The sequence below is a fragment of the Sebastes umbrosus genome, chromosome 20 (assembly GCF_015220745.1).
Source record: "Sebastes umbrosus isolate fSebUmb1 chromosome 20, fSebUmb1.pri, whole genome shotgun sequence".
Classification (NCBI taxonomy): domain Eukaryota; kingdom Metazoa; phylum Chordata; class Actinopteri; order Perciformes; family Sebastidae; genus Sebastes; species Sebastes umbrosus.
In genome coordinates this window covers 4,548,937-4,572,624 of record NC_051288.1, presented here as the reverse complement: position 1 = coordinate 4,572,624, position 23,688 = coordinate 4,548,937, and the positions used below count along the sequence as shown (strand labels likewise).

Below are 23,688 nucleotides of genomic sequence, written 5' to 3'. Positions count from 1 at the left end.
CATAAAGGGAAGGCATACCTAATAAGAGCAGGGGTGATTATGAAATGGCACCAAAATGTTCCTGCATGAGCTTTCGCTTTGACGACACTGATATCATGCTCTAAATGTCACATCTTAGGTGTCAGATGCATCACATTTTGGCAGCAGATGTGTCACATGTTGATTTCCGTGACTTTCTTCAGAGGTTTGTGTTTCGGTTTGAATTTTCTGCTGCTGTTTGACCTTCACAATAAGACGCCACAGTGCTGCGTGTCTTCCCAGAGCCCCTCAGAGGATAAGAGAGGCGTGTTGAGGGATTCAGCCAGCTGGATTGGGCTCAGGGATTATCCTCGGATGAAACGCACAATGGAGAGAACGAGGGGAAGAGGGCAGACACGTCCCAATGCAGTGTAGCCAATTCCACAATTAATCCCATATCTGAAGAAGTTCTGTCACACTTAGGATTTTCTCTGCTTTAGCCCATTTGTTGATGTCTCATTTAAAGTTTAATGCTATTTTCTTTTTCATATTGTAGTGTTGTTGTCACCATTCTTCAGGTTTTATTTCCTTGGCTGGTATGATAGAAGGGTTTTCAGAATAAAGGGTTTTCAGAATAAAATACCTTTAGACTGTGGCTGGTTAGATATGCTGTTAGATCAAATTGATCTGGCTTCCCATTTATGGAGGACGGAAGCCGCCAAAATAAAAAATGAATAAATAAATGTCTCGATAATGCATTTTCCCTCTATTAATTTCCCCTAACTTATTTACTTATACATATATATTTTATAAATATATATTTTTAAAACATTAATAAAAATAGATACATTAAGGGAAAATAAAATAAAAAAGTAGATAGGGGAATTAATACAAAAAGTAAATAAATAAAGAAGCAAATTAAAACTACAATTCTATTACATTTTATCAATTAATTTTTGCCTCCGTTTATTTTTTATATTATTTTTGGTACATTTAATGGCAAATGTATATATTTATTTATTTATTTATCGAGTCATTTATTTATTTGTTTTTTATTTTGGCAGGTTCCGTCCTCCATACCCATTCACCCCGTACATGTAAAAAGTAGCATTGTGGAAACTACTGTATATTGTATTGAAGTGAATATTTGACTGTGACTGTGACCAGTATTTAGGTGACCAGGCTGTGTTGTCCTGTCTCCCTCTCAGTTGATGGCTGCTACGGGAAACAATGCAGCCAAGGCCAAATACGAGCAGAAGGTTCCTGCTTTCTACTACAGACCAACACACACTGACTGCAAGTAAGTGCTCCTTCTTTCACTCGACTCTTTCACTAAACACAAATACATGAGGTGCAGCCAGTATGATTTTTATAAAGGTCAGTGTTTTGTGTCAATGTGTAATACAACCTTTAATGAACAAAATATCACAGATGATTTTCAAGTTCACTTCTATTTTGACAACTGTTTCCTCTATAAATAAAGAGGTAGAGAGTGGTGTGTCCTCTTTTGGTTGGCATTGCTAACAGTTAGCAATGCATGAGTGCTTTTTTCATGGAAGACATCTTCTTGACATGTAGCTAAAAATGTATTTCATAGTATGAAAAGCACAGGAATAAACAATAACATGTATGATTGTTTCATGATATGGGTTTTAATGTTACAAGAAAAGACAAGACACCGCACAAACAAACTCTATTATTAATATTTGTATTATGAATTTTAAATTTATGGAGGTTTTATATTTGTAAAACTTCCCCAGGGCTTAGAAAAGCTATCTTTATTTGCGTGACGTCTCAAAGTAAACTCTTTATAAAGTCTATATGGGCAATATGCGGATGGGGCCATTGAGAAACATGAACGCCTCATTTCCACATAGCTCTGTGTACGTATGCGAGTCAAAGTTCATTCTTTCCGTTGGGAACCTCTGTGATCTCCGATGTGTTTGCGAAACTCATCCCTCTGTTTTTTTGGTCCATAATTTGCCTTGTGTACGTTGAAAAATGTAACCTTTTGCTGCAGATAACGGAGCCACAGGAAGTTAGCAAATTAGCCAATTAATAACTGATTGATTGATTGATGAATGTAATGCTGCTCTATTTATAATTTTTTCCCAAGTGCAAAATTCGACGGCATATTTAGCAGTTTTGTGAAATATCTTATTTAAAACGTATGAACCACTATGTACGCACACTATATGTTACGCAGCTAGTATGCCACCAATGTTAACCGTAATGTTAGCTAATAAGCCATCAAACTTTTCACTAAGAAAAAATGAAACTTAACTTCTCCCCATATCTGTGTTGGCGTTTCCATCCATCAGTGAAGAGATGCACATCCTTGCGTCGACCACGAATTTATGGACACAAAACGAAACTGTGTGGAAACGAGGCATAATGCACATGCGTCGTGCGCACAATACGGAAGCAAACTCGGCTTATGCGCTCTTTGAGTCCAGTATCCAGTTCTTACTGTATATATAATACATCCATGCTATAGAGTCGGGTGTTAATTATCCGTGGGTACGTTACTAGGAGCAACCTCTTCATGTCATTTGACATAGTCATTTGATTTATTGTAATATAATCATATTGATTAGTGCAGTTTTAAAGTCTTATTTCTGTATGTAGCATAATGTTGGCCCTTGTTGAGCCTCAGTGAAAAGAAAATGCTGAATGCAGAGGCAGTTACACTGCATGCTGATACAAGTGCATAAGTAATGCTAATACCACGTTGTGAAGTTTATTACTGTGAAAGAAGATATAATGTACTGGTTCACACCTGTGCTTAAATAGCTCTTCCTCTTTGTGTGTATAAAAGGCCTATAAAAAGTATTTACACACCCCTGTGGACTATTTCAGGTGTTATTGTTTTACAACTTTGAATCACAGTGGAAACTTTTTTGACAACCTCACCGTTCCGTACGCATACATTTGAGTTTTATGTGGAGGCGGCTGCATATAGTACAGACTTTTCTGTACCAACAAACATATATATTTTTGAATCTGCCTCCAGGAATATTTTTTTTTATCTTCCCTTTTACTTCTTCATACACTTTGGTTGTATAAGCTGAGGTAGTGGACACAGATTTTCTTGGACATTATAGCCTTGTCCATCCATCTCTCTCTGCCTCCCTCCAACAGGGTTTGATTAAAATAGACAGAAACCGAGCTAAGACAGGTAGAGTGAGAGGAGGCTCAGATGAAAGAGAAGTGTCTTCCTCAGTGTCTGCGCCACGGTGTCTGTTTGTGTTCACTCACTCTGCTCCCCTGAGGACCGCAGGCTTTAGTTCCAGTCCAGTGTCACTAGGAGATGTCATTCAAAGAGGTATCCGCTAAGAGTACGACACTTTACCTCCTGAACGGTTGTTTGGAGCCTGAAGGGGAGACGGAGAGGTAGAGAAGGAAACGGGATGAGAGAGACTGTTGGCATGGTGATGTGCTGACTGTTGCCATCCTCACACTGAGGAGGAAGACTAAGTCTAAAATTGAGATTGCTTTCTTTGTATGGTAGAAACTGTGGAAACAAAGGCATGTTGTTGAACATAAGCTCAAGGACTATTCCATTATTCAGTTTAATCAGGACCTGAAGTAACAATAGAGAAAAATTTAAAAAAAATATGAAATGCTCTGCCATTGTAATAATCAATACCACTCTCATATATGTATGCATGTGTAATATGAAGCTACAGGTTAGCTAGAGATATGATATATTATATTTCAAGTCAGCACACTGACACACTGACAGCTGTTGTTGCCTGTTGGGCTGCAGTTTGCCATGTATTGAACATATATTTTATGCTAAATGCAGTACCTGTGAGAGTTTCTGGACAATATCTGTCATTGTTTTGTGTTGTTAATTGATTTCCAATAATAAATATATACATACATTTGTATGAAGCACACATATTTGCCCACTCCCATGTTGATAAGAGTATTAAATACTTGACAAATCTCCCTTTAAGGTACATTTTAAACATACATTTTATTTTTATTAATCATGGACAATCATGCGATTAATCTTGGTTAAATATTTTAATCGATCGACAGCCCTAAAATGAATAAATATTATTATGTGTACATAATTAAGGGTGATTTCATCCTCACACATTCTTTATATTTGCTTACAAAAATTTCAGTAAATTGTGTTTTGTAAATGTAGACTACCAGCAGCTGAGACTCGTCACAGGTGCATTTTTACTTCTACAAATGGTATAAATGCAGATGATAACACTCACAGCTTAAAATGCTATTTAGTCCTATTTGACTAAAAGTGCCATTTGAGTATGTAATACTTAACTCTTGGATGTCTATAGGATAGGGCTTCACGATATGAGGAGCATGTGCAATATGCGATAACGTTGATAGGGATACATTTTCAGTCCCGATAGTGATACCTGGGCTTTGGGTATCTGTCGATACAGAGTACCGATCTGATACCGATCCAGTGTTTGAAGGGAGTGACTGGGATCATTCTTTTACGTGTAAGGCAACATCAGGCTTGACTTAAACATTGCTTTCCTAACTTTGTAAAACAAAATGTAAAAAAATAAATACAGAGATATAAATTTACTTGATTGTTATTTATCATTAAAATAATAACACCAGCAACTTGGTAAAAATTTTTCAAAATGAAGAGGAATTACAATTTGAGTGTTTTTAATGCAGCAACAAATTGGTCACAACTTAAACAGGAATTAAAATCCCAGTATATAATGTATATAGTATATAAACATAGAATTGAACTGAATAGATCAGCCCCATTGTCACCGATACCCGATCCAGCTATTTGAGTCAGTATCGCCCGATATCCGATATCGGTATCGGTGAATCCCTAGTTGTTGAATATTGCCATGACGATATTACTTGCGATAACTGAACAGATATTAAAGTGTACTCAGTTCTGCCTTTCTGCTGCTTTAAGTATACTGCTAAAATACAGCAAATTGCTTGTTGAATTAAAAAAATGAAAGGAAATGATATCCAATATTCTTTTATTGAACAAATTGAACACTGAACTGAACACAAAAGGCACCAATAACAAAAAAATCAATGATAGGTACATTTTAAAGTGCAGTCAAGTGCAAGTTGACATTGCGATGGAGATTAAAAAAACAACAATATATTGTGCAGCCCTACTGTAGGGACACATCACCATGTTGGATCAGTGACGACAGAAAGAAAGACACGAGCACTTTGGTGTTTTCTACACATTGTCAAACAAGAGGGGATGATGTTACAATCCCCTTTTTCATCTTAATTTGTTGAACATAGCTTGCTCCTCACATCATTATAAGCAATCCTCTATCTTCCTATAAGGCTACGTCATGGCATTGGGTTACTTACTGTCGGTCACTTGACTTAAAACTATAGGATATTATTTCTGTTTTATGATGTTTGTGTAATAAAGTAAAGGATAATACTGTGTAGAAATGGTTTCATAACTCATAATTCGTAACTGATGTGAAAGCTAACTGTGTGTGTTTGTATGTCTCCAGGATGCTGAGAGAGCAGTGGATCAGAGCCAAGTACGAGAGGAATGAGTTTGAGTTTATCGAAAAACAGGAACCTTACTCTGCAGGTACGTGCACACCGACATGTTTTATTATGCTTGTGAGGACCTTCATCAGAGCTGATTTGTTTTCAAGCTGAAGCAGATTCAGTGTCCCCTCTGATTGAAATAAGACATGGCCACATAACTTGAATATGTAATGATGACATGTGCATTAAAAGGGTCTCAGCTATGTAAAAACACTATTAAAAGACTAGTTTGTCATTTTTTGGTAAATACACTTGTGCGCTTTCTTAACTTTCGTAGCTTCATATTTGCTGGATAGATATGAGAGTGGTATCAATCTTATCATCTAACTCTGGGAAAGAAAGCGAATGAGCCTATTTCCCAAAATGTCAAATGCAGCTTTCAAAGAAAAATGTTAAAATGTCATGGCTCAGCATTCAGAGAAAACCTCAGAAACGCCTCTGCGCTTAGCTAACCTTAAGAGTTAATACCAGCAAAATGCCCTTTCATCATCTCTTCATCTAACCTTATTACGGCTGAAACGCTGCGGTGTTGTCATTTCATGATTTTCTGTAATTGGCCTGTAAATATAGTGCAATATCTAATATTCGTCCACATTTTTCTGAATACAAAGACACCAAATAACACCTAATGGAGATATTGTTACATGTGTTGTTGCTGCATGTCATTAGCTGTGTCTCCGTTCACATATTTGTATGCGCATTTTGAAGTATCGCATCAGAAAAGATGTATGGAAACGCCAAAATTCAATACAATTTCCTGCGAGAAAAACGATTTTACGCTCGCTTGAGGTGGTTTTTGCCTACGTCGAAAAAGAGTTGAAGTGCAAACGGGATGTGGAAACGCCTTTGCCGAATATATTCTGATGTAGCAAACATTTAACTCACATGACTGATCAGCTGATTAGGCTGTCGGCGTCTTCTTGGATATTCCTATAACGTGTGATGCTTGTCTTTGTCTCCAGACAACATGAAACATGACCAATACTATCTGACATGAAAGAACAATTCACATTTGCCCAATTTTTTGCCCAACAAATTCTTGAAAACCTCTCTCCATTTTTCTCTCGTAGATGGTTAGATGGCCGACTTTTTTTGTTTCTGGTTCGCAACCTCTACTTCTTCTACTCCGGTTACCGGTGGGATTACAGCCATGTGTAGCCTATAGCGCCAACCAAACTACACTGTAGCTGCGGTTAATTCGCTCATTTCAAAAGTTTGCTTAAAATGAGCTTGACAGTTGAATGGCTGTTATCGCCAGTGTCTTCTAATGTCGCAAGCTGCAATTGTGAAAAAAATGTTTTCGTAGCAGTAGATGCGTTCGCCCAGTTAAAAGTATAGAAAGAACATAAACACGCGCACAGATTCATGCATGCACAAACACACTCATATATATATATATTTTTTTAAAAAGAAGCAAAAATGTCCGGCATGTTGTTTGTTGCCAATCTTGCCTTGTTTACCCTTCGATAAGCAGAACCTTGAAAACCCCTCGGACAAACATCTCCCAGTGGACGCCGGTAGCAGGAATTCAATTATCCTGAAACATCCATCGCCGACTTTCAAACATTCATTTTCATCCTTCGTCTCCTAAGTGGTTGCGGGTATGTTTGCAGTTTAAAGCGCCACCGTTGTATTCAAGCGGTGACACTGTAATTGCCACTGCCGATGAATAGAGGTGCCATTAAAACAATGTGCGTGTTTGGTTGGTTGTGTGCAGCATTTGTGTGTGGGGTGGATGTGTGTGTGTCACCTAGTATACATTTCACGCTTGTTGTAGATGGAGCTTACTGATTGGCTTGCAGTGACCTCATTCGTTTATTGTTACACACACACACACACACGAATGCAGACAGAGTGTAATAATATGAGTCATTCTGTCATTTCTATTTGTGCATTCATGCTTTCTTCATCACTCATTGTGTGGTGCATGACATCTGTGTGTGAGTGTGTGTGTGTGTGTGTGTGTGGGTGGCAGAGGTTGACTATGGCTGAGGCAGTAACCTGGCCTCCACAGCGGCCAATGTTAATATTGATCTGGTATGCAAAGGATAGTAGAGAAGAAAAAGAGTGTGAGGGAAGGAGGCGAGGGTGGGGACAAGGAGGGCTATTGATCAATGAGGTAATGCCAGTGTAGGTGAATGTTTCATGTCAGAAAGTCACAGCCGCAAAGACACACACACACACACGCACGTACGCACACAAAGATGGAGCTGATTAAGTCCAATGGACGAGAAGACATGAGAGAGCTAATCAATGGTGGGCATTTAATAAGGAGAATGTAAAAGAGAGCAATAGAGTAAAGGAATTGTGTGTGAAGGATTAGATTATGATACTGAAAGTATTGTATTTTGGTTTTAATTGATATCCCCTTTATCCATTCCTTCCTCTTTTTATACACACTAGTGCAGCGCACGTTTTAAAACATGCCTGTTCAGAACGTGCCGATTGCTTGACCTCCGGTATTGCTGCTTGCAGCTTTCTCAAGAACTGCCCATCCAAACAACTTCACACTTGACTTGACACTGCGCTTCCTGAGCAATACACGTGCCATGACATAGTTGCGTTCCATAGCAATGCGAGAGTATATATGCGGCATTTGGGGTGCAAAAGCTCACGCAAACGTCGACGGGGAAACTATTCATACCAGCAGTGATGCAAATTTGTGACAGTTGCGACACTTTTTCAATAAAAGGTTTGAACAGATTTGCGCAGGCAGAGGACCAACTACCGGTGTGCTATTGACCCAGAGCAGCGTCTGGCAGTCTGTCTGAGGTGAAGTGTTGTACATATAGCCTAAACTACTGTAAGCTATTTTTGGTTTCCTTTTAGCGAAATGCTCTGAGTGAATTTGCCTCTGGTAAACAGTTATGCAGTGTATATGTCTAAGGGGCTTTTATTGTGAAAGGTAAGAACAGAAGGAGTGGGTCTGGTCTGCGCTGCCTTTGTAAAGGTTCAAAGGAGTAATAAAGTTTGCCTTCTTGGTTCGGACTACAGAGCCTCCGTGTTGTTGTTTACTATAGTGTACATATTGAATATATCCGTTCCGCACAACCTGATTGGTTGGTGCATTTATTCGCGGCGTAAAAGCTAAGAAAAATTGACTATGCTTTTAATATTTGCATTCTGTGTGAAAGAACTCATGACAAAAACAACAGTTCGGAAAAATATATGGAATATATGCAAATGAATCGCACAGAAAAAATGCCTCAGTGTTTAAAGGCCTTCACTCACAGACTACACACTCCGACAGAGTAGGTGGCGGTTGGTATGCGCCTTTAAAATTGGCTTTGCGAATGCGATCTGCCAATAAACACAAAAAAGAAGAAGAAGAACCGACTCTGATTGGTCAAGAAGATAGCGTTCCGGCTGCTCTAAACAATGTTTGCGACATGCCACAATGCGTTTCAGAAGCGTTCCAGAAGCAGCTCTCCACTAGGAATCCTTCAATACTCTACACAGTGGGCACATAACGCACTAGTATTAAATATGTCCTGTAGACATCAAGAGCTCACACTGGACAATTCAATTTAATTCATTATGCTTTATTGGCATGAATATAACAAGGACAATATTGCCAAAGCGACTCTGCACTTCCTTGAGGTCCTCAGCAACACACCCGCTATGTGTGAAGTCGATCGGATGAACGTTGTCAAGATAATTGAAGGACAGACAGACAGAGACTCCTTCCATTTTAGTTAGATGAGAAATCTTTCTTCTAAACTTATCATGTAATTTCTTTTATCCTGTACTTTTCTACGTAATCATTCAGGGCAAATGAACTCCTCTTTCATCCCATTCTTGTTATTTTCAGCGCAACTTTATTCTACAATTGGTGCTCATTATAAAACACTCTGGATAACATCATGAGTCAAACGGCTGAAATGTAAATGAGTCACCTGATTATGCTTAGACATCTTCCACCCATTAAGGCACAGAAATAGATCCAGATTAGAAAGAAAACACGTCACAGCGTGACCAAAATAGAAAAGAAAAGACAAGAAAAGGAGGCTGTGTAGGCAGAGCTTTTTGTTTTTTACCAAAAATAGACAGCATTACAGGCTATAAATAGAACAGCATATCATTAACATGGAAATGGATGTTCTTTGGGCTTTTTAGAGACAATCATATCTCTCTGTGTGTCGTTTCATGCTGCATTTCCTGCTAAATCCTTCCCAGTCTGTCTGTCTGTTTGCCTCTTGGATGTTTTCTGTCTCTCCGTCTCCTTTGTCTTCCTCCGTCTTCTAAATGCGATTTCAAACGATCTTTGATTTCTGTTTAACTCATGTATCATCTTACCACAAACCAGTTACAACATCTCACCATTACCATTATAAATGCCTCCTCTGTTTAATCTCTCATCTGCTCCGATGGGTTTTTGATAACAGCCTCCCAACCTCAAACACTTCTTTTTCTCTCTCTCTCTCTCTCTCTCTCTGCCCAGGGTACCGAGAGGGGTTTCTATGGAAACGAGGAAGAGACAACGGTCAGTTTCTCAGCCGAAAGTTCATCCTGTCTGAGAGGGAGGGGGCGCTGAAATACTTCAACAAGCAGGATGTAAGCGAGATGATGCAGCTGATTTTTAAAAAGGTGTTTATAACAACACTCAGGAATATGAGACTTTCACTATTTGTTGTTCACGCCCTCCTCCACCAAGGCCAGGGATCCCAAAGCGGTGATGAAAATCGAGACCCTCAATGCCACCTTCCAACCGGCCAAGATCGGCAACCCCTGCGGCCTGCAGATCACCTACCTGAAAGACAACAGCACAAGGAACATCTTCGTCTACCACAGCGATGCTAAGGTACACCGTCTAACACTAATACAGGGTCAGTAGTATAATATGCATGCTGTCTGCTTTACTAAATGCACTCGGACTTGGAAATGTCCCTTAATAATTCATCTCCTTTTGGCTTTTTTTTCTCTGTATCTGTCCATTTGTAGTATCAGTGGCTTCAGTAGCTCCAGTGCAGTCAGATAGTGACACAGTTTGTGTTGTTTTGGCTCTGAGACAATGACTACGAGGGTGAAGTGCTGACTTTTGGCTTTATTTCAAAGGTGTCTACATTTACATTCAGGGAAAAGAGTAGGAATTGACTTACTGTTTAAAAAATTGGAGGGCTATGGAAAAAAAGGGCTGCGACTGCTCCAGTGTACAACCAGTATGGACGTGAGTGACCTCAAACAGCTGAAAGTCAGCACTTTAAAGATGCTCTATACCAGTGTTTTTGAAACGTTTTTTCTGGGGAACCACTTTTTAAAAATGTCAATCGCAAAGAGCGAATTTGTGTGGAAATGAACATTCCTGACCATTTTTACCGAGGCCAGCCCTAGGGTTCAACCAACCAGAACCCTAACCCTAGCCCCGTAAACCGCAACACACATCAGACACCACAATGGTTTTAAGACAAAAATGTATTGTTTTATATTCATGAATAACTGTATTTATTATTATATAAATAAACATTTGGTACCTGATATTGTTGGCTTAAAAGTGTTTAGTCAATTTCACTACAACGAGAGTTACAGCGGTGAAAAATGTGTTTCTTTTTTCTTTATTTGTTCAGTTGTTTGCGTTTCGAAGAGATATACGTTTGATAAATCACAGCTTTATTTTATGAGTGTTATTGAAAACTAGATAATTAATTAATAAAAAATATTATATATTACATTATATTATATTATATTATATATTAAATATAAATATTAATAATTAATACTATAAATGAGAATGCATTTATGCAAGTTAACAGGCTCTCGTTTTTTTTCCTCTCATCAGTAAAACAACCAGAGCCTTTCATATTAGATTCAATGTTATAAGTAGGCAACAATTATCAGAACAATACGGACATTCAGGCTCCCTCATGTGGCTCAAAGGTGTACTGCAGATATAAATCTAATAGACTATGGAAGAAATTCTGCAAATTTATTTGGCCACCCTAATAAAATCTCCTGCGACACACCTGTGGGTCCAGACACAGTCTTTGGGAATGACTGCTCTATATGATATCCAGAGCATTCATACAGCAGCAAACAACTAGTAGCAGTGTAAGAATATAGAGGAGTAAAGGCTACCTGAGCAGAGAATGAAGTCGCACTCCCTCTGTGTGTGTTGTAATCCAACTTCTCTGTGCTTTGTTTACATAGCCGGGCTGGCCGCCTGTGCTTTTAGTGCATGTTAGTGTATATGAGCGTGCCCAACTGGCTAGCTCATGGCCGCCGCTCTGCACTGCTCTCATACGGCGGTTACATCTGACAACGCCTTACTGGCCGATGGCGCCATTGTGGAAGCTTAGCACCCACCCTCCGGTTCCCCCTCAGGTTAACACTGTTAGCTCTATCAGCACTGTTGCCATTGTTTTCACTCTTAGCACCATTAGCTGCGAGCTACCGGCTCAGCCGTCGCCATGTTGAGAGCCGTGCAGAGGCAATAGAAATGTTCCCAATCTCGCATTTAGCACCTTTAACCTTATATAGGAATTGTTTCATTATTTCAAAGAACAAAATCAACACAATTGCAAATGTGTCACAGTCCTACAACATACAGACTGCACTGTATGTCTAATGTGAAATATGTTGTTTTTGCAAGTTTTGTTTTATTATTTTGGGGCTTTTCTTTTCTTAAATGGATTTGAATTTAAATCATGGAAAGGCCCCACATTCGCCCCAGCATCCACCTGTAGGGGGGTATTATCGTCACTCCCCACTCCATGCTGCGCTCAGCTTGGTGCTTCCTCGTGGGGAGCGATGAGTTCAGAGCCTAGACGCCAAATGTCAGCGCTGTACATATTCACATTTTAATCCGTTCCACATGAATAGACTGACTGAAATACAGATAAATGCATCTTTTATCATTTGTTTTATCTACAATAAAGTAGTGGTTAAAGTATTTTACATTATTTAGTTTGTAGGGTCAACAGCAAACCTTTCGGAAATGTTTTGTAAATGGTATGGTAGCACTTTATTATATGGGTCCCATGATTTCCATATAATTTAATGGGAAGTTTCCTGGAAAGAACGATGTAATTTAGTACTAATGATTTAGAGGAATAGAGACAATACACCCACTCGTTTATTTAGTTTTTTGAGAAATTGTTGCATATTTGTGTCGATTTTATAAACTCTACAAACTCTATATGTATATACAGTATATATATATATATATATGTGTGTGTGTGTGTGTGTGTGTGTGTGTGTGTGTGTGTGTGTGACCTCTGTCTCTCCAGAGAGAGAGAGAGAGTTAATGAAAAAGCAGACTATTAGACAGAAGATGGACAGATATGAATAGCCATTGAGACTGAGTGGAGCCTGAGACTGAAGTAGCGCTGCTCCCTCTGCTGGCTGAGTCGTGCTACTGAAGGCTGTGACAGAAAAAGAGTTCATTGGGTTCATTCAGTGTCACAGCCACTCTTGTTCTGTGGTGGAGTTATCGACAGCACTGCAGCATCCACACAGCACAGACACCTTTTGACTACACCTTGCTGATGCCTTCACTGGCATCGGAGAAAAAAAAGAAAAACTCACTCTGAGCCCAAAATGCATGCTGTGAAAAGATACTGTGTGAATCCCAGCAGGATATGGTGCAACTGACGGTGTTTGCATTTCACAGGAGATGGTCGACTGGTTCAACGCTATCAGGGCGGCCAGGTTCCACTACTTACAGGTGGCCTTCCCTGGAGCAAGTGACGAGGAGGTGAGGATTTAATCACACAACTTATTTTTTTATGGAGAATTGTCAAAGGTGTTTGATCACGAAGCGTTCCTAAACCAAGAATGGAACCTCACGGAACATTACGTATAATTCAGTCACTATCAGATAGAGGATTTTCATGGTTTGACCTTTGAATAACAAGTGTTCTTTTTACTATTACATGCATGCTTTTATTTCATGTGATTCTCTTGTTTTCGCCTCCAGCTGGTGCCCAAACTGACCCGGAACTTCATGAAGGAAGGCTTTATGGAGAAAACAGGTCCAAAGGTTTGTACTGGGTGGAGATGGCTCGATACCACTTTTTAATGTCCGATACTGCAACCTTGAGTATCTGCCGCTACCGATACCAATCCGATACCGTCTTTTTATCCTCTCTTAAACAACTAAGTTTAATAAATTCACAAATTCAGTTTATTAATACAAAATATAATGAACTCATAAATGCTGACGTATTATTATAGACTAAACTAACCAACAGTATATAAAGTCATTAACATGAGCTCCACAGATGCCGACATAGAAGAGCGTATGTGACAGAAATGGGTCGGATCGGATTATACTTTTTTTCCTCCGATATCCAATTTAGTGACCGATAACTGAGTATCAGATCGGCGCATCTCTAGTACTGTGGTTATACTCACTTGATCCTACCACCCCTCTAAAGTCAAACCAGCAGTTACATTTGCCCAAATCCGACCAAAGTGTCTGCAGGTCACGAATAGTATAATGGTTTTCAACTTTTTTGCCTTATGACAACTTCAAATGATGCAATGTCTACTTGCACTCCCTCAATACATTAGCACAAAAGTTATTTTTATAAAATGGTCACCATATCCTGACAGTAGTGCATGAGACAGATAATCTGTGAAAGAAATCCTGTTCCTCAGAGTCCTCTTCTCTCTTTCTCTGCCACAGCACACAGAGGGCTTCAAGAAGAGGTGGTTTACTATGGATGACAGGAGACTCATGTATTTCAAAGACCCTCTGGTAAGAAGAGACCAACGCCCTCATTATCTTTCCTTTGGTTCTGACTGATCACTTAGCTTGTTCACAGGACTTCCTCTCTGTCTGTCTGTCTCTCTCCCAGGATGCCTACGCCCGCGGTGAGGTCTTCATCGGCAGCAAGGAGAACAGCTACACCGTCCTGTCCGGCTTGCCCTCCTCCACACAGGGCTACCACTGGAACAACGGCATCACCATCGTCACGCCGGACAGGAAGTTCCTGTTTGCATGCGAGACCGAGGCCGAGCAACGGGATTGGATATCTGCCTTCCAGAGGGTCATCAATCGACCAATGAGGCCGCAGGAATATGCAGGTGTGTAAAATTCCAAACGTTTGAATACTGAAAGGATTTATTTGCAGTAAGGGAACCCTTTTTCTAGTTTTTATGTTTCGATGTTTAAAGGTACCCTGTGGAGTTTTTTCCAGTAGCACTGTGAAGCAATGTTTTTAAGATTGGGACTCGCTTGGTTTGTATCTTGTAACGTACATGACATAAACCAAGCAACAGAGACGCCACCAACGCTCTTTTTTAAAGTATTTTTTTGTATTTTTAGGCTGTAATCTCTGCTGTAATCGCTCCTCTCATTCCTGCTGTTATCACACACATGTCTGAGCTAACCACCATCCATCCACCCATGCACTTGCCTTGTCTGTCGAGCCGTGACGTTTAGCCCGGGAATGTCTGGGGCTTATGAGAAATGTTTTTCATTTTGACACAATGTCACAGTTTTTGTCTCTAGTTTTCTATTCTGTCAGGGCTTTGTCTCCATGTGTCTCCCCCCCTCCTCTTTCTGTTTCTCTTTTTTTCTCTCTGTTGCTGCTTCAGTAGCATCAGGGGCCATTGTTTTGTTATTCAAACCACACACTGTGCTTTCTATAGTGTTGCTTTATAGTGGAACTCGCTGTATGTGTACAGAACTGGACAATTTGAAGGATGTCAAGCCCCAGTGGCCTAATGGATAAGGCACTGGCCTCCTAAGCCAGGGATTGTGGGTTCGAGTCCCATCTGGGGTGATTGACAGCAGAGTGGCGCAGCGGAAGCGTGCTGGGCCCATAACCCAGAGGTCGATGGATCGAAACCATCCTCTGCTAACTGTGTTTTACTGGCAGTTGGGTGGTCTCTTCCACTGCTTTCTCACTGACACATTGACGTGGGTAAAGCCACATTTGTAGTCACTCTGAAAGGGTCAACAGCTTAACCCAACAAGAGTTAATGATCCTCACCCTGTGTCAATCAAGTGCTCATTGAAGTATTATGCCATTAAATAGCACTGGGAACTGGCTGACATTGCTTTTTTTAGATGGAATGGAACAGGGTGAAACAAAAAGATAGGATTGGTTGAAGCTTCACTGCATCAATTGACTTTAGCGTGTGGCGCCCTGGTGAACTGGTGGATGTAAAGCCCCAGTGGCCTAATGGATAAGGCACTGGCCTCCTAAGCCAGGGATTGTGGGTTCGAGTCCCATCTGGGGTGATTGACAGCAGAGTGGCGCAGCGGAAGCGTGCTGGGCCCATAACCCAGAGGTCGATGGATCGAAACCATCCTCTGCTAATGGTGTTTTAATGTCTCACGGGCTCTTCCACTGCTTTCTGAATGAAAAACATTTGTACACATGTACCACATTTGTAGTCACACTGAAAGGGTCAACAGCTTAATCCAACAAGAGTTAATGATCCTCTCCCTGGGACCTGTATCACAAAGTGAGTGCTTAATATGAAATTAGATGAAACAGTGGTATACCAGCATGGAAATGTGGTTATATCACCATCAAAAAGTGATATTATTGAGGCGAATCATGTTCCTGGGGTTTACTGTCCATATATGTCTTGAGATGACTTCTGTTGTGATTTGACGCTATACAAAAATAAATTGAATTGAATTGAATTGAATTGAATTGAATTGAAAAATTCTAATGCCGTGTTCACACTATGAGCAACAAAACGGCGATGCGTGGCCAGCGACATTCTTGGCGAGTCGCTGTTGCAGTATTGCTCAAGCGCTCGTTGACGTACTGGCTACCGGCATTTTTTTAGATGGAACAGTACAGGGTGAAACAAAAACATTTGATTGGTTGACGCTTCACTGCATCATTTGACTTTAGCGTGTGGCGCCCTGGTGAACTGGTGGAATGTAAATCCCCAGTGGCCTAATGGCTAAGGCACTGGCCTTCTAAGCCAGGGATTGTGGGTTTGAGTCCCATCTGGGCTGATTGACAGCAGAGTGGTCCAGCGGAAGCATACCCATACCCATAACCCATTGCGCGATGGATCGACACCATCCCTTAATGCTGTGTTCACATTATGGGCAACAAAACGGAAATGTGTGGCCAGCGACATTGTTGGCGAGTCACTGTTCAAGTGTTGCTCAAGTGCTCGTGAACGTATTATGTCGTTAATTAGCACTGAGAACGGACTGACGACATTTTTTATTTTTCTTAGATGGAACCAAACCTGGTCAAACAAAAACATGATTGGTTGACTCTTCACTGTGTCCATGGTCTTTAGTGCGTCACGCCTTGGTGAACTTGTGGGATGTGAAGCCCCAGTGGCCTAATCGATGAGTTACTGGCCTCCTAAACCAGGGATTGTGGATTTGAGTCCCATCTGGGGTGATTGACAGCAGAGTGGTGCAGCGGAAGCTTGCTGGGCCCATAACCCAGAGGTCGATGGATCGAAACCATCCTCTGCTAACAGTGTTTTAATGTCTCACAGGCTCTTCCACTGCTTTCTGACTGAAAAACATTTGTACACATGTACCACATTTGTAGTCACACTGAAAGGGTCAACAGCTTAATCCAACAAGAGTTAATGATCCTCTCCCTGGGACCTGTATCACAAAGTGAGTGCTTAATATGAAATTAGATGAAACAGTGGTATACCAGCATGGAAATGTGGTTATATCACCATCAAAAAGTGATATTATTGAGGCGAATCATGTTTCTGGGGTTTACTGTCCATATATGTCTTGAGATAACTTCTGTTGTGATTTGACGCTATACAAAAATAAATTGAATTGAATTGAATTGAATTGAATTGAATTGAAAAATTCTAATGCCGTGTTCACACTATGAGCAACAAAACGGCGATGCGTGGCCAGCGACATTCTTGGCGAGTCGCTGTTGCAGTATTGCTCAAGCGCTCGTTGACGTACTGGCTACCGGCATTTTTTTAGATGGAACAGTACAGGGTGAAACAAAAACATTTGATTGGTTGATGCTTCACTGCATCATTTGACTTTAGCGTGTGGCGCCCTGGTGAACTGGTGGAATGTAAATCCCCAGTGGCCTAATGGCTAAGGCACTGGCCTTCTAAGCCAGGGATTGTGGGTTTGAGTCCCATCTGGGCTGATTGACAGCAGAGTGGTCCAGCGGAAGCATACCCATACCCATAACCCATTGCGCGATGGATCGACACCATCCCTTAATGCTGTGTTCACATTATGGGCAACAAAACGGAAATGTGTGGCCAGCGACATTGTTGGCGAGTCACTGTTCAAGTGTTGCTCAAGTGCTCGTGAACGTATTATGTCGTTAATTAGCACTGAGAACGGACTGACGACATTTTTTATTTTTCTTAGATGGAACCAAACCTGGTCAAACAAAAACATGATTGGTTGACTCTTCACTGTGTCCATGGTCTTTAGTGCGTCACGCCTTGGTGAACTTGTGGGATGTGAAGCCCCAGTGGCCTAATCGATGAGTTACTGGCCTCCTAAACCAGGGATTGTGGATTTGAGTCCCATCTGGGGTGATTGACAGCAGAGTGGTGCAGCGGAAGCTTGCTGGGCCCATAACCCAGAGGTCGATGGATCGAAACCATCCTCTGCTAACAGTGTTTTAATGTCTCACAGGCTCTTCCACTGCTTTCTGACTGAAAAACATTTGTACACATATACCACATTTGTGGTCACTCTGAAAGGATCAACAGCAGAATCCGACAAGAGTTAATGATCCTCACCCTGGGACCTGTATCAAAGAGTGAGTACTTTGTGAAATGAGATTAAACAGTGATATACCAGCATGGAAATGTGGTTATATCACCATCAAAAAGTGATATTATCGAGGCGAATCATGTTCCTGGGGTTTACTGTCCATATTCTAATGCTGTGTTCACACTATGAGCAACAAAACGGCGAAGCGTGGCCAGCGACATTGTTGGCTGTTGAAGTATTGCTCAAGCGCTCGTTGATATATTATGTTATTAAATAGCACTGGGAACTGGCTGACAGCATTTTTTTTAGATGGAACAGTACAGGGTGAAACAAAAACATATGATTGGTTGACGCTTCACTGCGTCCATGGTCTTTAATGTGTCACGCCTTGGTGAACTTGAGGGATGTCAAGCCCCAGTGGCCTAATGGATAAGGCACTGGCCTCCTAAGCCAGGGATTGTGGGTTCGAGTCCCATCTGGGGTGATTGACAGCAGAGTGGCGCAGCGGAAGCGTGCTGGGCCCATAACCCAGAGGTCGATGGATCGAAACCATCCTCTGCTAATGGTGTTTTAATGTCTCACGGGCTCTTCCACTGCTTTCTGAATGAAAAACATTTGTACACATGTATGTGTACAGATGGAATGGAACAGAGTGAAACAAAATCATATGAGTGGTTGATGCGTCACCGCGTCATTGGACTTTATGCGGTTCCGCCCCTGGTGAACTTGTGGTGCGTATAGCCCCAGTGGCCCAATGGATAAGGCACTGGCTTCCTAAGCCAGGGATTGTGGGTTTGAGTCCCATCTGGGGTGATTGACAGCAGCGTGGGCCAGCGGAAGCATACCCATACCCATAACCTAGTGCGCGATGTAAGGAAACCATCCTTTAATGCTGTGTTCACATTATGGGCAACAAAACGGCAAAGCGTGGCCAGCGACATTGTTGGCGAGTCACTGTTGAAGTGCGGCTCAAGTGCTCCTTAACGTATTATGACGTTAAATAGCACTGAAAACTGACTGACGGCATTTTTTTTTTTAGATGGAACCGAACCTGGTCACACAAAAACATATGATTGGTTGACTCTTCACCACGTCATTGGACTTTAGTGCGTCACGCCTTGGTGAACTTGAGGGATGTCAAGCCCCAGTGGCCTAATGGATAAGGCACTGGCCTCCTAAGCCAGGGATTGTGGGTTCGAGTCCCATCTGGGGTGATTGACAGCAGAGTGGCGCAGCGGAAGCGTGCTGGGCCCATAACCCAGAGGTCGATGGATCGAAACTATCCTCTGCTAACAGTGTTTTACTGGCAGTTGGGTGGTCTCTTCCACTGCGTTCTGACTGACGTATTGACATGGGTAAAGCCACATTTGTAGTCACTCTGAAAGGGTCAACAGCTTAATCCAACAAGAGTTAATGATCCTCACCCTGGGACCTATATCACAGAGTTAGTACTTCATTTGAAATGAGATGAAACAGTGATATACCAGCATGAAAATGTGGTTGTATCGCTCGCAAAAAGTGGTATTATTACTGTCTGACAGCGTTTTTTTAGATGGAATGGAAAAGGGTGAAACAAAAAGATAGGATTGGTTGACGCTTCACTGCATCATTAGACTTTAGCGTGTGGCGCCCTGGTGAAGTGGTGTGATGTAAAGCCCCAGTGGCCTAATGGATAAGGCACTGGCCTCCTAAGCCAGGGATTGTGGGTTCGAGTCCCATCTGGGGTGATTGACAGCAGAGTGGCGCAGCTGAAGCGTGCTGGGCCCATAACCCAGAGGTCGATGGATCGAAACCATCCTCTGCTAATGGTGTTTTAATGTCTCACGGGCTCTTCCACTGCTTTCTGAATGAAAAACATTTGTACACATGTATGTGTACAGATGGAGTGGAACAGAGTGAAACAAAATCATATGAGTGGTTGATGCGTCACCGCGTCATTGGACTTTATGCGGTTCCACCCTTGGTGAACTTGTGGTGCGTATAGCCCCAGTGGCCCAATGGATAAGGCACTGGCCTCCTAAGCCAGGGATTGTGGATCCGAGTCCCATCTGGGGTGATTGACAGCAGCGTGGGCCAGCGGAAGCATACCCATACCCATAACCTAGTGCGCGATGTAAGGAAACCATCCTTTAATGCTGTGTTCACATTATGGGCAACAAAACGGCAAAGCGTGGCCAGCGACATTGTCGGCGAGTCACTGTTGAAGTGTGGCTCAAGTGCTCCTTAACGTATTATGACGTTAAATAGCACTGAAAACTGACTGACGGCATTTTTTTTTTTAGATGGAACCGAACCTGGTCAAATAAAAACATATGATTGGTTGACTCTTCACCACGTCATTGGACTTTAGCGCGTCACGCCTTGGTGAACTTGAGGGATGTCAAGCCCCAGTGGCCTAATGGATAAGGCACTGGCCTCCTAAGCCAGGGATTGTGGGTTCGAGTCCCATCTGGGGTGATTGACAGCAGAGTGGCGCAGCGGAAGCGTGCTGGGCCCATAACCCAGAGGTCGATGGATCGAAACTATCCTCTGCTAACAGTGTTTTACTGGCAGTTGGGCGGTCTCTTCCACTGCGTTCTGACTGACGTATTGACATGGGTAAAGCCACATTTGTAGTCACTCTGAAAGGGTCAACAGCTTAATCCAACAAGAGTTAATGATCCTCACCCTGGGACCTATATCACAGAGTTAGTACTTCATTTGAAATGAGATGAAACAGTGATATACCAGCATGAAAATGTGGTTGTATCGCTCGCAAAAAGTGGTATTATTACTGTCTGACAGCGTTTTTTTAGATGGAATGGAAAAGGGTGAAACAAAAAGATAGGATTGGTTGACGCTTCACTGCATCATTAGACTTTAGCGTGTGGCGCCCTGGTGAAGTGGTGTGATGTAAAGCCCCAGTGGCCTAATGGATAAGGCACTGGCCTCCTAAGCCAGGGATTGTGGGTTCGAGTCCCATCTGGGGTGATTGACAGCAGAGTGGCGCAGCGGAAGCGTGCTGGGCCCATAACCCAGAGGTCGATGGATCGAAACCATCCTCTGCTAATGGTGTTTTAATGTCTCACGGGCTCTTCCACTGCTTTCTGAATGAAAAACATTTGTACACATGTATGTGTACAGATGGAGTGGAACAGAGTGAAACAAAATCATATGAGTGGTTGATGCGTCACCGCGTCATTGGACTTTATGCGGTTCCACCCTTGGTGAACTTGTGGTGCGTATAGCCCCAGTGGCCCAATGGATAAGGCACTGGCCTCCTAAGCCAGGGATTGTGGATCCGAGTCCCATCTGGGGTGATTGACAGCAGCGTGGGCCAGCGGAAGCATACCCATACCCATAACCTAGTGCGCGATGTAAGGAAACCATCCTTTAATGCTGTGTTCACATTATGGGCAACAAAACGGCAAAGCGTGGCCAGCGACATTGTCGGCGAGTCACTGTTGAAGTGTGGCTCAAGTGCTCCTTAACGTATTATGACGTTAAATAGCACTGAAAACTGACTGACGGCATTTTTTTTTTTAGATGGAACCGAACCTGGTCAAATAAAAACATATGATTGGTTGACTCTTCACCACGTCATTGGACTTTAGCGCGTCACGCCTTGGTGAACTTGAGGGATGTCAAGCCCCAGTGGCCTAATGGATAAGGCACTGGCCTCCTAAGCCAGGGATTGTGGGTTCGAGTCCCATCTGGGGTGATTGACAGCAGAGTGGCGCAGCGGAAGCGTGCTGGGCCCATAACCCAGAGGTCGATGGATCGAAACCATCCTCTGCTAACTGTGTTTTACTGGCAGTTGGGTGGTCTCTTCCACTGCTTTCTCACTGACACATTGACGTGGGTAAAGCCACATTTGTAGTCACTCTGAAAGGGTCAACAGCTTAACCCAACAAGAGTTAATGATCCTCACCCTGTGTCAATCAAGTGCTCATTGAAGTATTATGCCATTAAATAGCACTGGGAACTGGCTGACATTGCTTTTTTTAGATGGAATGGAACAGGGTGAAACAAAAAGATAGGATTGGTTGAAGCTTCACTGCATCAATTGACTTTAGCGTGTGGCGCCCTGGTGAACTGGTGGATGTAAAGCCCCAGTGGCCTAATGGATAAGGCACTGGCCTCCTAAGCCAGGGATTGTGGGTTCGAGTCCCATCTGGGGTGATTGACAGCAGAGTGGCGCAGCGGAAGCGTGCTTGGCCCATAACCCAGAGGTCGATGGATCGAAACCATCCTCTGCTAATGGTGTTTTAATGTCTCACGGGCTCTTCCACTGCTTTCTGAATGAAAAACATTTGTACACATGTACCACATTTGTAGTCACACTGAAAGGGTCAACAGCTTAATCCAACAAGAGTTAATGATCCTCTCCCTGGGACCTGTATCACAAAGTGAGTGCTTAATATGAAATTAGATGAAACAGTGGTATACCAGCATGGAAATGTGGTTATATCACCATCAAAAAGTGATATTATTGAGGCGAATCATGTTTCTGGGGTTTACTGTCCATATATGTCTTGAGATAACTTCTGTTGTGATTTGACGCTATACAAAAATAAATTGAATTGAATTGAATTGAATTGAATTGAATTGAAAAATTCTAATGCCGTGTTCACACTATGAGCAACAAAACGGCGATGCGTGGCCAGCGACATTCTTGGCGAGTCGCTGTTGCAGTATTGCTCAAGCGCTCGTTGACGTACTGGCTACCGGCATTTTTTTAGATGGAACAGTACAGGGTGAAACAAAAACATTTGATTGGTTGACGCTTCACTGCATCATTTGACTTTAGCCTGTGGCGCCCTGGTGAACTGGTGGAATGTAAATCCCCAGTGGCCTAATGGCTAAGGCACTGGCCTTCTAAGCCAGGGATTGTGGGTTTGAGTCCCATCTGGGCTGATTGACAGCAGAGTGGTCCAGCGGAAGCATACCCATACCCATAACCCATTGCGCGATGGATCGACACCATCCCTTAATGCTGTGTTCACATTATGGGCAACAAAACGGAAATGTGTGGCCAGCGACATTGTTGGCGAGTCACTGTTCAAGTGTTGCTCAAGTGCTCGTGAACGTATTATGTCGTTAATTAGCACTGAGAACGGACTGACGACATTTTTTATTTTTCTTAGATGGAACCAAACCTGGTCAAACAAAAACATGATTGGTTGACTCTTCACTGTGTCCATGGTCTTTAGTGCGTCACGCCTTGGTGAACTTGAGGGATGTCAAGCCCCAGTGGCCTAATGGATAAGGCACTGGCCTCCTAAGCCAGGGATTGTGGGTTCGAGTCCCATCTGGGGTGATTGACAGCAGAGTGGCGCAGCGGAAGCGTGCTGGGCCCATAACCCAGAGGTCGATGGATCGAAACTACCCTCTGCTAACAGTGTTTTACTGGCAGTTGGGTGGTCTCTTCCACTGCGTTCTGACTGACGTATTGACATGGGTAAAGCCACATTTGTAGTCACTCTGAAAGGGTCAACAGCTTAATCCAACAAGAGTTAATGATCCTCACCCTGGGACCTATATCACAGAGTTAGTACTTCATTTGAAAT

At 42.2% G+C, this 23,688-nt stretch overlaps 1 protein-coding gene and 16 non-coding genes across 17 annotated transcripts in view; all 17 read left to right on the top strand.

Annotated features, from left to right (window-relative positions):
* The window catches only part of LOC119479893 (arf-GAP with dual PH domain-containing protein 1-like), a 45,894-nt gene that overhangs the window by 17,545 nt on the left and 4,661 nt on the right, over positions 1-23,688 (top strand). Inside the window, exons 3-10 of the mRNA XM_037755868.1 lie at positions 1,167-1,258; positions 5,454-5,536; positions 9,938-10,050; positions 10,151-10,297; positions 13,103-13,186; positions 13,409-13,471; positions 14,120-14,191; positions 14,292-14,520. Coding sequence (XP_037611796.1) covers positions 1,167-1,258; positions 5,454-5,536; positions 9,938-10,050; positions 10,151-10,297; positions 13,103-13,186; positions 13,409-13,471; positions 14,120-14,191; positions 14,292-14,520 — 883 coding nt within the window. The remainder of the gene's footprint in view (positions 1-1,166; positions 1,259-5,453; positions 5,537-9,937; positions 10,051-10,150; positions 10,298-13,102; positions 13,187-13,408; positions 13,472-14,119; positions 14,192-14,291; positions 14,521-23,688) is intronic.
* On the top strand, positions 15,149-15,221 carry trnar-ccu. The gene has a single exon. It is a non-coding gene; the product is annotated as a tRNA-Arg (tRNA).
* Positions 15,228-15,299, top strand: trnam-cau. The gene has a single exon. It is a non-coding gene; the product is annotated as a tRNA-Met (tRNA).
* trnar-ccu lies at positions 15,610-15,682 on the top strand. The gene has a single exon. It is a non-coding gene; the product is annotated as a tRNA-Arg (tRNA).
* Positions 15,689-15,760, top strand: trnam-cau. Its single transcript has one exon. It is a non-coding gene; the product is annotated as a tRNA-Met (tRNA).
* On the top strand, positions 18,551-18,623 carry trnar-ccu. Its single transcript has one exon. It is a non-coding gene; the product is annotated as a tRNA-Arg (tRNA).
* Positions 18,630-18,701, top strand: trnam-cau. Its single transcript has one exon. It is a non-coding gene; the product is annotated as a tRNA-Met (tRNA).
* On the top strand, positions 18,880-18,952 carry trnar-ccu. Its single transcript has one exon. It is a non-coding gene; the product is annotated as a tRNA-Arg (tRNA).
* trnar-ccu lies at positions 19,281-19,353 on the top strand. Its single transcript has one exon. It is a non-coding gene; the product is annotated as a tRNA-Arg (tRNA).
* On the top strand, positions 19,794-19,866 carry trnar-ccu. The gene has a single exon. It is a non-coding gene; the product is annotated as a tRNA-Arg (tRNA).
* trnar-ccu lies at positions 20,524-20,596 on the top strand. Its single transcript has one exon. It is a non-coding gene; the product is annotated as a tRNA-Arg (tRNA).
* On the top strand, positions 21,037-21,109 carry trnar-ccu. The gene has a single exon. It is a non-coding gene; the product is annotated as a tRNA-Arg (tRNA).
* Positions 21,116-21,187, top strand: trnam-cau. The gene has a single exon. It is a non-coding gene; the product is annotated as a tRNA-Met (tRNA).
* Positions 21,767-21,839, top strand: trnar-ccu. The gene has a single exon. It is a non-coding gene; the product is annotated as a tRNA-Arg (tRNA).
* Positions 21,846-21,917, top strand: trnam-cau. Its single transcript has one exon. It is a non-coding gene; the product is annotated as a tRNA-Met (tRNA).
* Positions 22,228-22,300, top strand: trnar-ccu. The gene has a single exon. It is a non-coding gene; the product is annotated as a tRNA-Arg (tRNA).
* Positions 23,366-23,438, top strand: trnar-ccu. The gene has a single exon. It is a non-coding gene; the product is annotated as a tRNA-Arg (tRNA).